At 34.5% G+C, this 13,633-nt stretch overlaps 1 protein-coding gene across 3 annotated transcripts in view; it reads right to left on the reverse strand.

The window, feature by feature from the left end:
- Positions 1–3,281: 3,281 nt before the first annotated feature.
- CRISPLD1 (cysteine rich secretory protein LCCL domain containing 1) overlaps positions 3,282–13,633 on the reverse strand; it is a 36,329-nt gene continuing 25,977 nt past the window's right edge. The window contains exons 11-15 of one of the 3 annotated variants that reach the window (XM_041464532.1): positions 13,548–13,591; positions 13,391–13,463; positions 11,207–11,282; positions 6,764–6,894; positions 3,282–4,864 (exon numbers count right to left, since the gene is read on the reverse strand). In XM_041464532.1, coding sequence (XP_041320466.1) covers positions 4,813–4,864; positions 6,764–6,894; positions 11,207–11,282; positions 13,391–13,463; positions 13,548–13,591 — 376 coding nt within the window. In that variant the 3' untranslated portion in view covers positions 3,282–4,812. The remainder of the gene's footprint in view (positions 4,865–6,763; positions 6,895–11,206; positions 11,283–13,390; positions 13,464–13,547; positions 13,592–13,633) is intronic. The other 2 variants (XM_041464533.1, XR_005954871.1) reach the window with 2 other exon arrangements.

Genomic DNA, 13,633 nt, shown 5'->3' on the forward strand with positions numbered 1-13,633 from the left:
ATTAATAAGCCACCTAACCCATCTGTCTAGCTATTCCTCTTACTTAAAATGGCAAAGTGATCTACTTTACCCTGCAGCTCTTATTGGATAAGAGAGAAGGGCTCAGAGTATTTCACAAAATTTTTCCTTGGCTCAGTTTTATAGCTATGCTGGAATAGGACTATCACCTCCTGTACAGTAAGCACTAAATCAATTCATACAATGCACTTCTTTGTGTACCAAACTGAGCTAAATCCAAAATCTGAGACTAAGTCCTTTTGCATAAAATGATTGCTCTGTTTCTGTGTTCAGTGCAGCCTGCAGCCTCAAAGGTCTTGGAGTTGTTCTGACACAATGAAAGAAATACTTATTCAGAGGACATGATCTTCAGTAGGCAAACAACCACCAATAAGAAACAGATGGATTTTAACAGATAAATATGGAATGAAAATTGAACTGACTACAGGGAGGTTTATTTAGCAACTGTTTCCCATTTATCTTTGAGATGTACAGTAGCAGCAATTTATAAGAAGTCAGAGCCAGATTGCTATTTACATTACATATAAAGAAGCCTAAGTGAATAATTAAGCCTCTGAAGTACTTGTTTTTCAAACTGTGTAGGCTGTTTGGAAGCCCTACTACTTCCTAGCACTTCTAATTTCTTGAGGATCCTAAAAATAATTAGTATTACTACAAAGTCTTATGAGTTTCTCAGCTTGCAGATACGTGAGCAAATCTAAAGGCAAGTTCTTGCATTTATTTTAAGATCATACTCTTATTATGGATATTGTCATAGAAAATCATTCATTCAAAAATAACTGCAAACACATCAAATAAAGTTTTTTAAACTGCATAACCAGACTTCATATTAAATTTCAATATTATTGCTAATATTGTTATAAATGCTTATGGTTTAAAATAAAATTGGAGATTTAAAAGCCCAAGAGTTACTGATATTGGCAACTGAAATCTTTTCTGTGCCTACTAAGACAAAGTGTTGTTTGGCCGGCGTATCTCAGTTTGTAACCAACAGCTTTGCTGCCAACCCTCAGAGACTAACCCCATTGTTAGCAAAGACAAAACCAATATTGGATAGAGCACTGGGGGCAGATATTGTATTGAATAACTGGGGTGATTACTGCAGTAATTGATGCCGATAGTAACACATAGGAGCTTCATGGCCATTTTGGTTGCATGTTCTTGACTTTCCTCCTTTCGTCTCTTCTATTTTCCTGTGCCTTACCATACTAAGCTGGTCTGACTGGGGGGCTTTGCTAGCTTCTGAATATTTAACACTCATTATTAGCACTTTTTACAAAATGCTGTGATGGTTTAATGATGTAGGAATCTGTCTCCCAGCAAACAGGCTGAGATGAACAAGACAGCACAGATCATTGAACAGCCGATGGCAAATTCCAGGTGTCACATTATCATCTTATGCTAACATGGAGCAGGAATCACATCATATTGTATTTTCACTTGTCATGTCAAGGACTTCTGCTTTACTAACAATATCAATAATAAAAATAACGACCATATATAAAATACTATCTCCATCATTTATTTCTGACAGCAAAGGCAGGCTAAAGCTAAGACTGACAGCATGGCTTCTTTTCCTATATTCACAATGCATGTTTTGATAAAATCATATGCAATTTTCTGAGTGTTAAAGTGTGCTGTCATTTGTATATCTAAAGCTCTCTAAGATACATATTATGCACTGAATGAAACAAAAAATCTTCAGGCTTTTCACTCCTTGTATAATTCCCTAGAGTTCTACAGATGCTATAAAAACCCTTAAGCCATAGAAGTGTGACTGTACAGTATTTCATACAGTATTTATATACATTTCTGAACGGAATATTGCACTGTATGAATAATCTTTGTAACTTCCAAATATTTATGTTTCTAAATCTTGCCCTTTGTATGACTGCAGAAATTGCAGGAAATAAACCCTCCCTTGTGTATTCACAGGAATCTGGGTTATCTGGCTTTTAAACAAAATTCAAAACATACTTCAAAAGCAATTGTCACACAGAAGACACTGTTAATGTGAGTACCTTGGTTACATCTCTGCCATATGAAGTAAAGGGTCATGCATTGTCCTGAACATATCTATCAATACATGAAAAAAAGCTGATGTTATTTTCCTCTTTCAAATCCACTGAGAACCCATAGACAGCTGACACTCTTGACATTTACATACAACTTGAATCTATTTCTTCAATTAAAAAGCTGTAAACTTACACAAAGGTTCTCCCAACCTGTGTTTCAAGTTTGGTTTCAAATCACTTTATGCAAAATTTTTCGATCAGACAGTCCTCTATGCAGAAATCAAGACACAACAAAGTATGTGAACCCTTTAATAAAAATTCCTCAGCATCCACATTTTAGGAAATATTTTTTAAGTTTCCTTAATTCATGTCCAGCTAGTACTATGCGTAAATGTCCCAAGTTCACTAAAGTCAAAAATTGAATTTTCTGTATGCTTTGTTCATCAGCCAAGTTTTCTAATACTGTTAGTTATTCTTTTGGGCTTTGTGTGAATTTGTTGTGAGCATCTGGCCTACAGTTGCTTCTGCTGCAGAAAGAAATACCAAAGTGTATCTGCCACTCTACAACTTTCTGGAAATGTCTCCTCGTTGACTTATTACTTACAGTAAATACAGAAGAAAGTTTCTCAAATAGTTGGTGTTAGCTGGAATATTTAGATAAGAACAGGATAGTCATGGGGGAAAGCAATAGAACTCCAAAAATTTGAGCAATGGAATATGTGAGGATAAAGGGTGGTGAGTAACTTTCTTCTTGTCACTGTGTTGATTAGTAGAGCTGCTTACAGCAATTATTCACACATGGAATGTTGGAGCTCTCTTTCCCCTCCCACCAAGCACTAATTTTATTGTTATGGCCCCAAGGGTAAACCCATGCCCTGTTGCACAGGAACTTGTACTTTGGTTTCAATCCTGAGAAATGGTTAATGCCAGTATTGCAAAATCTATATAAAAGCTTCTTTCAATGGCCACTACTTGCAGAAAAAAAATAGGGTTGTACATAAAAGACTCTTAGTCTTCCTCATCGATTTGACCCTGGTCAAAACTTGAAGAAATGAGATTTATCCATAAGACTTCTGATGCAATTAATGAAAGTTTTAGGTCTAAACTCCCTTTACAGTTTTAGAACCTCAGATTATGGCTGCTTGCAATGTTTAGGTCAGAAAAACAAACAAAGGCTAATATTCAGGGTGGCTATTACATTTTTTCTCTTGAATCAGGACCAAAAAAAAAAAAAAACCACCAATGAAATGTATTCTTACAATGTAAATTAATTTTATTCAAAACTGATTAAAAAAACTAACAAAGCTTGCCTAACTACATGAGGTAGTACATGTAGCAAAAGAGCAGGCAGAATATAATGTTCTGAAATATGAAGAATATGAATAAGTTTACACGTTGCAGTGAAATAAATTCAACAACAGAAACAAAATATACCAAAAATAAAGTTTAAAAGCTTTTCAGTCTTAAAGCACCAATACACTTTTCATAGAAAGAAACATAGTATCACCACTACATGTTCTTCATATACCATAATATGGTAAAATTAATGTATCAAGCTGTTCATCATAAATGAATTCTTTAAAATTGTGAAGCAACAAATGACATAATTGTCACTGGGCTTCGTGCCACTATACTTCCTGGCCTGCAGGAGTATTTGCCAGGTCACAAGGAGCAAGGTTAGCCTTTGTTACCATTTTCTTTGGTTTTTTGAACATTTACTCCTATATTAATGTTTAGCATATTGATAACATGTACAGCTCAAGGCTATAAGCATGCAAATTGTTTTGGATTTGTACAATATTACATTTTTTGTGAACCCAAATTTAGGTAAATTGAAGGAATCACATGGCAAAAGTAAAGCACGTGTTTGTGCAGAACTTCAAGCTTATTCCTTAATTTCCGGTTACTGCACTTCTCAATACAAAGATTTTATGAGATCCTTCAAGGTTATATATGTTTCACACACCCATCCCAAAACAGTGGGATATCTGTGAAGAATTGGGCCATAATGAATTATGGCTGTTTGAAATAAAGAGCTTAGCAGCATCCAATAAATATTTTATTAATCTATTTTAAAAATAATAGACATGAATGGCCCAGTCTCTTAAGAATTTTTCGGAGGAAAACATGCTAGCATGACCTAGGGCTTCTTCCTATATTTTCTATGATTTTATCCCAATTTATTTCAAAATAGGTATTTTTACTTGTTATGATTAGTGTGAAATTGAGAACAATCTAGCCTCTTCATTGATGCTTTCATAGCTAATGCTACTTTAAATCAAAAAGTTATATATGTATTTATTTTACTTTAAGGCATGATTTATTTTATCAAAATATTGGGATGACTTCTTTTATGTACATTGAAAATAAAAACTCAGGCCTCCCTCTGGTATAGTTTTAAGGTTACTGTTAGTGGCATATATAAAGCACCATACAATAATATATTCAGATGAAGAAAACAAAGAACATTTATGAGCTTTGAATTAACTGTATAGGAGTAACTGCTAAGAAAATATAGCAATATTTAACACAGGATTCAAAGTAATGTTATATATCATTATAGATTTTCAAATGAATTTTTCTCCCATGTTTATTTTTACAGATTTTTTTCATTAAGATTTATATGTAACTTAAATTTGTTGGTGGAAAGCAGTATACATCTTCTGTACAACAATGTTACAGCTTTATACAAATTTTAGGAATCACAACAAATGGCCTGTATTAATCTTTTCCAAGTGCTCGGGCTTCACTTGCCTGTTGTGTGTTTTACTTGCTAGATTCAAACAACAGCAAATACTCTGAAAGCCTTGCTTCCTGGAGGATTCTGTAAACTGAAACATAAAAACAGTTTTTATGTTATTTTAAGACGATAACACTCCAATAACAACTTTTTAAAATTTTCAATTGTAAATTCTAGTGTCCTGCAGCACTTCTTGTGACAACTCCTAAATTCATCTATCTAGGATTTCTTTAAAACTGCTGCAAATAAAAACTACATAAATTTTAGAATTTTTTTCCCAAAAAGTTTGATAGGAACAAAATACAACATAGAAAAATTCAATAGTCATCCTTTGTGATGAGGGACTGTGGTTTAAAGAACTGAAGCAAAATGCTAAAAGTGTTTTGGAAATAGAGAAAACATACATGTCACTCTTACTCTTCTAGCAACTGTATTTGGAGAGAACTTGCAGACCTAGGAGATCACTTGTTTGTTAGTTGCTTATACAATGAATAATAGATTTCTGCAGAGACCTAATGTCTAACAAAAGCAAAGGGAATGCCTTCTGAATGGATGAGTATCTGGCTTTCAAAGAAAAGAAACAAAAATACCCAATTGCAATGAAATGTTGATAAAATAAGTATTTTTGCCTTAAAAGTTGGACCAGCACATCCTATTTAATGGTCCATTGTTTTTTCTTTAGACAACCCTGCCTGAAGATTATCTGGGAAGGAAAGGGAAATGGAGTGGAATCAAGGAAAGGCACAGTGGAACAGGTTGGCTGCAACAGCATCAGAATTCATAATTTCTGCTTTGCAGAAAACTTGTATGTGACTCTTTTCCAAACTTCTGACCTCCCAAACTTTACCAAGGTGATTAATATGTGTATCTATACATATTTTAAATTTATATTTATAGACAATATCTAATATGTATAATAAAGTATAAGTAATGATCAAATTTGCAATATTCTTCCTGTCTGCCTCTCTACTCAAGAATATTTACACTGAGAGTAAAAGTGTCAGTAAGGAAGCACTCTAAGGGAATTGGATGATCACAGAGAAAAGTCAAAAAATATGTAAAATCAGTCATCCATTGAGCAAAGAAAATCTTTATTTTCACAAGCTTCCAGAATTGTTGAATAGTCTAAGAGAAAGACAGAAGACATTCTCCTACCCACAATTAAAAACAAGACAAAAATACTCAATATTTTCCTACTTCTGAGTTTTCTACAGAAAATTTTTGACACTTTTTTCCCACTCAAATTTCTCAGAAAGGCTATAGTCTGGTTAGGTAACCATAATATTTAGTCTAAGAAACATTTTTAGCTTTACAGGACAAAAAGAGTGGCACAATGTTTTAAAAGTGATTTCTCTTTCTTTCTTTAGAACTGGGAGAACCCTTTCAGGGATTAAATTAAACCTGCAACATATAGCCACGTGTTATCATCACACAATGCACAAATACACTCAATACAAGCAGTGAACTTTCACAGCATCTCCCTGTCTTTCAAAAAACACTGTTAACAACAAATTATTTAAAAAGAACATAAAAAATATGTTTAAATGATTGTGAATTTCAATGTTTGTGAGTATTAAGTATGATCCAGGATCACTGGTTCGATACCATGTAAATCACTAATGAACAGTTCATCAGGAACCAAGGAACCTGCATCATTAATGTTAATTTTTTAAAAAATCCTCAAAGGAGTAGCTGCAATTTTCTTATTGTGTTAGTTGCAACAGAACCAGCAAAGCAAACAAGAGGTTTGTTTTATTTCATAAGCAGCTTTTCAGGGTAATGTTGCACGAGCTTAGAGGAGGCAGGCAGCTCCAGCAGCACAGCTTCTCCAGAGTCAGCGCAGCTGCTGTTACACAAGCCCTGTAAATCGCCCCTTGTGGCCCGTTTGTTTGGCTTCCAGCACTGCCCAGGTACAAGCAGACACAATGCAAGACTGAGAACCTTAGCGAGGCCAAGAGTAAAGTGTAACTTTTGCAGATGGGCTCTGTACCTTTCTGAATATATCCCATTCTGAAAGGAAGCCACATAGACCTTTCTTTTGTCCACTGGCATCACATCAACGTAGCCGCCCTGGTTGCGGACCACACCCGCGTGCACTGCTGCCCGGCAGATACTGGAGATCTGGGGAGTGAAGACACAGATTAGCTTTGCATTCATCCTTTCATTTCACCATTTTTTAAAAGAAGACAAATACAGGTGTTTAAACCAAGGAAACATAAAATAGTTATATTTATTGCATGACTAATTTTATTAGTCTTATGATATTTAAACCAGCTTCATTAGGAATTAGGCCATTTTATAGGAATTCAGAAAGAGATTTCAGATCACTTTCACCATGATGCAAAAATAATTTATTTCAGGCTATTTGAGTTCAAAGATCAGGAAGATGTTTGAATTCTTCAACCTTTCAAAACTAAATGATCTTACAGCCAAAATCTCGAACATTAGTAAAATGATTCATGATTAAAGGAAGCATCACAGTTTTCTATCCAGGCATGGGTAAATACTAAAAGCTAATTAGATGAAGGGTATAATGTGAACATCAGACAGAAGACAGAGGTCTAAAATGAAAGTTCTCTGTTAACAGCACTTATAGCTGCTTGAAACTCTATTTTCTGGTCACGAATTTCCCTTATTAACCCATGAGGAATAAACAATATCCACAGAAGGATTTCTCAGTGACCATCTTGATAACGTTAATTTAAATAATTGATTTAAACTTGCAGTACTCTATTACTCTTTCAGCATTTTAATAATTGTCAGAAGAATGAAACTTAGATATTCCAGAAGGTAGGTCCCAATCTTTAAAACACAGCATAGCAAAGTGCAGTTCCAGCTTCAGTGTATCTCCACTTAGAGACAAGTATTTTTGGTGGGAAAAGTTTTCAAACAGACCACGATTTAAACAATAAACTGCACTTCTTCCAGTTATAATTGGAATAATTTATATATGTTATCATAGTCATTTTCAACCTCAATGCTATATGAAATCAGGAATTTAAAACAGCAATGATTTTTCTACTTTCATTCAAAGCACAGGACTTGCCAGGTTCACTCATACATAGTTTGTCTGTTAACGTTGCAATATTTAAAGCAGTAAAGATCTGAAATAATTTATGCAAATAATTGTTTGCAAAGATGCTTTAGAGTTTTTATTTCCACATTGCTGGGCGCAGTTTTTGAACATGCCAGAAAGGATGCCATTTATACCCCTCTGTATTTTTCCTCCTCCCAATGTTGCAAAACGTTTTTTATAGCCTGAACACCAATAGATGCCTTATTGTTAAGATTATAGCAAGCCTTATTTATCCATACCGTGGAGTAACTAAAGAGTAGACTGATCATGTGCTATTTCAAATACCCAGGGGGAATAATGGCCTCTCCAGTACAGGATTACAGTCAGAAGAAATAAAAGATGATATTTACAAGCAATTAACTACACTGAAGAACTAGAAGAAAACTATTCATTCTATTCATTCCTAGTACAATAACACAGCAGTAACTTTGTTTTCAGTTCCCACTGGAGATATAAAAAAAGGCTGGAGGTACAACTGGGGAAAAGAAAGATCAGCTTTTTCACCTCTATAATAGTAACCAAAATGTACCCTCACCATTTACATCATGACATAGGGGTTTCATAATTACATTTGAGGATGGCTAAGATGTGGTGGCTGTTCCAACATTATTTGGAAGTTTCTAGTCAAGTAAAAAGGAAAGGAAAAGTCAAGAGATGGAGATTTTGACAGAGCAGGCTGACTGCTTGTTGGAAACAATCTCCAGCAAAGGATGGGGCCATTGTTAGGGCTGACACCACAACTGGACCAATCAAGTATGGCTGGGCTAATGCACAACATTTCAAAATGATGGCAAGACACTTGAATGGAAAATGTGAAAAAGGAGAGGTCAGAAGACAGAGGTTCATGAGGCCAGCTCAAAGGCTATTTTCAGATGAAAATAAACTGAGAGTCTGATGCTACATTCCAGATGAGACTGGAGAACAAATTCACATAGTTTTTGAATAAATGAACAATTACATGAGTATAATTTCATAATTATGAACTTGTTTGTAGGAATAGCTATGAATAGATACCTATAGTTTTATAAACATATACAGAATATCTTTTTTTACAAGTATTATCTGGCCTTATCTCTCAATAACTTCTCATTTTCTTGGAATGATACTATTAGACATGCATCTAAATGGAATCAGATTCCAGTAGTGATGTCACAGTATTTCCTGTGCTCAATATTATGTCATCCAGATCACACTTCCCTGAACCACAAAGGCAAGCCTCCTGTTGATTTAAGCAAAACATGATTTCACTATGTCTGTCACAAATTTCAGCATATTATTTGTGGTATACATCAGCATCCTGGTGTCACTTTCGGGAAAACTTCAAAGTTTTCCCAAAAGTTTTACGGTTGTTCCTTTAATTTTGATGAAGAAATTCCAAAGGATGTATAAGGCAGTATTTTAAAGTTAGTTAGAACATTTCATGCAGCATTACTGTGTTGTGAACACTCCTAAGTTTGTTAGTATTTTTAACAGGTCACGGGATCTGAATACCAAGTTAATTATTTTCCTTCTTCAGATACTCAACAAATACCAGTATCTAATAGCACAGCATTACTCTACAAAGGCATTTAAATCACAAGTATCTTTAACATACCATCATAGGAATTTGGATCTATTTAATAGCTTTCTACATAATATTCTCTATATTTTACCATCATAGAGAATTATGAATACTTGCAAAAGTTTCAGGGAATATTTGTATATGTGGTTACTGAAACAAAAATTAGTACAACCTAAGTGCTCAAATGGTATAAAATTATACAACTTCATAGAACACTTTAGATAAAAGACATTTGTGGCCTCTAGCCCCTGGAAGAAGTAAGGCAGACACACCGAAAAATTCAAACGAATTCTGCTCTGCAGACACCTGTTTATCTCCTTTACCACTATACTCTCTGTACTAAAAACTACTGAAAACATAACCTAGAACAGCACCTTCAGTGTAAATGTCTATCCTGATAGCATGTGAAGTTGATAAGAAGACTCCCATCTCTGTTTTTTCACTTGCATGCATATCCATTCTTTCGTAAAAGCAGTATGGCTGCACACATTTCTACATAATGAAGATGAATAACGAGATAGTACACCTGAAATAATGTTAAAGTGTACCTCTATATCACTAATTAAAGTCACCTAGGACTTCTCAGCCAAAGAAAATACATATTCAATGTAAATTTCATTGAATTCATTCAAAAATACATAATCTGAGATTTCACGCTGTCAAGGTTAAACACAAGCACATCTTTCTCCTACAGCAGTCTCTTCTAACTCACTGGGAAACTTTGTCTGTAGCCCTTAATTGCAACCACAGAGCTGAAAGAAAATAATCTTCCACGATCTGGACTTGCATTGAATCTATTTTCACTGCCCCTTTTAACATGCCCTGCATGTTAAGGATCCAGTTCACAAATCAATTATCTTTCTGAACTGGGAATACTACTCACACCCATGACACTACTTAGGGACAAGAGTGTTTTCAGGACAAGACACTCAGGTGACATATGTCTTGTCAATGGACATTAGCTAGTTTTATAATGCTGAAGAGTAAATATTCACATATTGTTTTCACACATTTCAAAGAACTGAAAAGTAGTGAAAATCATCATCTGACCCAACTGGTTGCCATACTACTCTTTATGACATACATAAGACAGTTAAACTACAATTTACTGCCAAAAATACAAACTGCTTTCTCTGCTACTATACCCTGGCTTCTTCATAGAGACATGACAAAAGAGGGGCTTAAATTAGAAATCTCTTTTCAGACTTTCTACCCACCTCAGAAATAAACATGCTGTAGAAAAGACAGGGAAAAAAAGTTGACTAGCAAACAGAATGACAAAAAAAAGACTGTTAAAATAATATGATGGTGTGAGACACTTTACACAAATATATCACTCTGTTGTAAATACTTAGCTATTCACACAGAAAATAAATATTCAAAGTAATGAGAATGTAGACATTTATTTTAAGATCAATATTTTTTGTATAGTCTGATAGAAGTTATGGTTGCATCAGAATTTGAAATGCAAGGGTTTAAATGAGTATACACTGGTAATGTTGGACAAATATTGAAGAGTGTGAATTTTGTTAAAAATAATTTAAAGTATGGGTCAAGAGCCTAGTAAAGCCTATAATGAGTTTCCAAATAATTTTCCGTATCTTCGACATCTGACTACTGCTAACTGAAATGGAAGCCTCTGAAAAAGAATTTTTTAAAAGAAAGGGGTTTTTTTGTAAAAAAATCATCATATGGAGGAAAACTGTATATCAATATTCTATCTTATAGTTACATTACAATTTTTTCATGGAATTTTATGTCTCATTTTATAACACAATGTAAATCCCTATACTTACATCAGAATAAATTCGTGTACCAATTACACGAGCATAGTGTGCATTTGCCTGCATACAGTTGTGAGGACAATACACCCTGAAAGATCAAAAACAAAACCACATACAGTTAGGAAGAGTATCAGAGGATTAATATATCATGCTCAATGACAGCATTATTAAGTATAAATCAAGTTGATTGTCTATACATATGGGTCCATAATGCTATTTAAAACCTGTCAGTTTGCGAGGCTTTGACCATACAACTGAAAGCATTGCTGATGTGTTGAAGTTCATATGAAGTGCTTAAAATCATACTTTAACAAGTCTGGTCTTCTTTCCTTTGAATAAGTAGATGGTATGCTTGTTAAACATATGTGAGGCAAGTAGAAAAGTCAGTGAGAAGAAAGCCTGTTCATTATTCTATAATTTATCTAAGTGCCCTATACAAAATGTACAGTCAGATACCTTCTCTGAAGAGGCAGATGTGACTGAGGACCTGCTTTGATACTGATGACCTGGTGACACAAGCCAATTTAGCAACTTATAATGAAACTGAGCATTGGCATATGTGGCTAGAACGAAAACTCTTGGAAAACAGTGAAACTCCTAGCTGATCCTGGGAGGTCAGAAACCTACTAAAACAAACACTGTCTTTATTAACTACATTTTGTTAACATTTGAGGAAAATTTTCTCTGTGATTCACATCTTCTATGCCTTCAAAATGCACAGGAAAACCATGTGGCAAACTAAGTGTAGTACAAAAGGTGTCAGCATTTTATTTGCTAACTGTTGATATGCTACAAGCAAGAACCATCAGCTGACTCTAGGTCTATTCTGAGCTACTTCATTTGAAAAACTGAGCCACCCTATATGGGACAGCCCTGGGCAAGTGTTCCTCTCTAAAATGTTATCCAGGCTCCAATCAATATTTGGAAGTCAAATCACTTGGGCATGCTAGAGTCTTGCCAGATGGGTAACTAAAACATGCTGATAAGAGTCAGGAAAGATATTTTTGTCAGAAGGAAGAAAGAAGTTGAAGAAGCCTGTTGAAGACCTGCTGATTTATGAGTTGGGAGTAAGAGGGAAAAATGAGGTTGTGTAATCAATGCCATGACTGACTACTTCTTGTAATTCCCAAGACTACATTTTCAGAATGAAGAGCATGCACGGAATCTTGAATGAATCACTGCTATTGTGAAGTTCCTTAAGTTGACACATCAGAATTGTCATTTTAAACCTTGTACTTATTCTTTAATTTTCCTAAAGAAAAAACATGTTTTTCTCTTAATGAAGCTAGCTTTAGTTCTTAATAATGAAAAGAAAAAGAAACATATAGGAGATTGTACCCATCCATTCCTGTGTTCCAGTCCTTAGCTTAATTCTCCACATCTTCCAGCTAGAAAGCCAGGAGTCATAGCCAAACACCAAGTAAGTCCATGGACCCAAGTGCTACATGAAAGGATGTTTTCCTAGCAGTTTTGGCTTTGTACTTGTTTCCTGTGTTGGCTGTAGGATTGCTATGAAAGTAATCCTGTGGATATCTCCAGCTTAATTTGTGGTAAGTCATGCTCCGGTGTATTTACCTTTGACTCATCTATGGTTTTAAGAACTGTTACCAAATTCTTTTGTCAAAATATTGCGGTACAGGAGCCTTTCAAAGAGTTAAAACACAGGCTTCAAAGAAATGGCACAGATATTTAAAGCCAACCTGCAGACCAGGCCTTACCTTAACCAGATATATTTCAAATTTTTTTTAAAATCCAGTTTCTGCAGAACTCCCAAGCAAATTGGTAACTTCTATGATAATTATCTGAATTTTATCCTTCTATTGTATCTGATTTACAGGTAAATAAATTGAAATAAAGTGTACTTTGCCCAAGGTGCATATATATAATAATGGACAAAGAAAAATAAAAATGTACTTTTATTCACAGTCTTTAGTGTAAGGATTTCACTAAGATTAGCAACAGGATCTTAATGAGTGAAAGAAAAAGAGATTTTCTTAATGAAAAATCCTGCAGATCATCTTTACCTACCTTGCCTTCTACTGAGACCAAAGACTAAAATATCATTTGAACATTTTTTACTTCATTTTTACAGCTACTGTTGTCACCTTTCTCAACAACTTAAGATGACTTAAAATAATTATTAAATGGCAGAAAATAGAGCAGCACTTTAAATTAATAACATTTTATGAATTTTACCTCGGACAGTGTGAGGCTGGTTTTTGAAATGGGCACAGTTGTTCCACTGTGGTTTCACAGGTGATAGCCTGAACTGAAGAAAATAAAACACAAACAAGTAAATGTTTACTATTTAGAAAAAACAGCAGTTCTGAGCTTGTAAGAAATAAATACTGACCTGTTACTTTAGAGACAGTGAAGGAGTTAGCAGATTGGTATTTTCTGAAGAAGAAATATTAGAAATTATCAGTAAATAACATATCT

Source organism: Pyrgilauda ruficollis, unplaced genomic scaffold, assembly GCF_017590135.1.
Source record: "Pyrgilauda ruficollis isolate IOZ18807 unplaced genomic scaffold, ASM1759013v1 scaffold18, whole genome shotgun sequence".
NCBI lineage: Eukaryota > Metazoa > Chordata > Aves > Passeriformes > Passeridae > Pyrgilauda > Pyrgilauda ruficollis.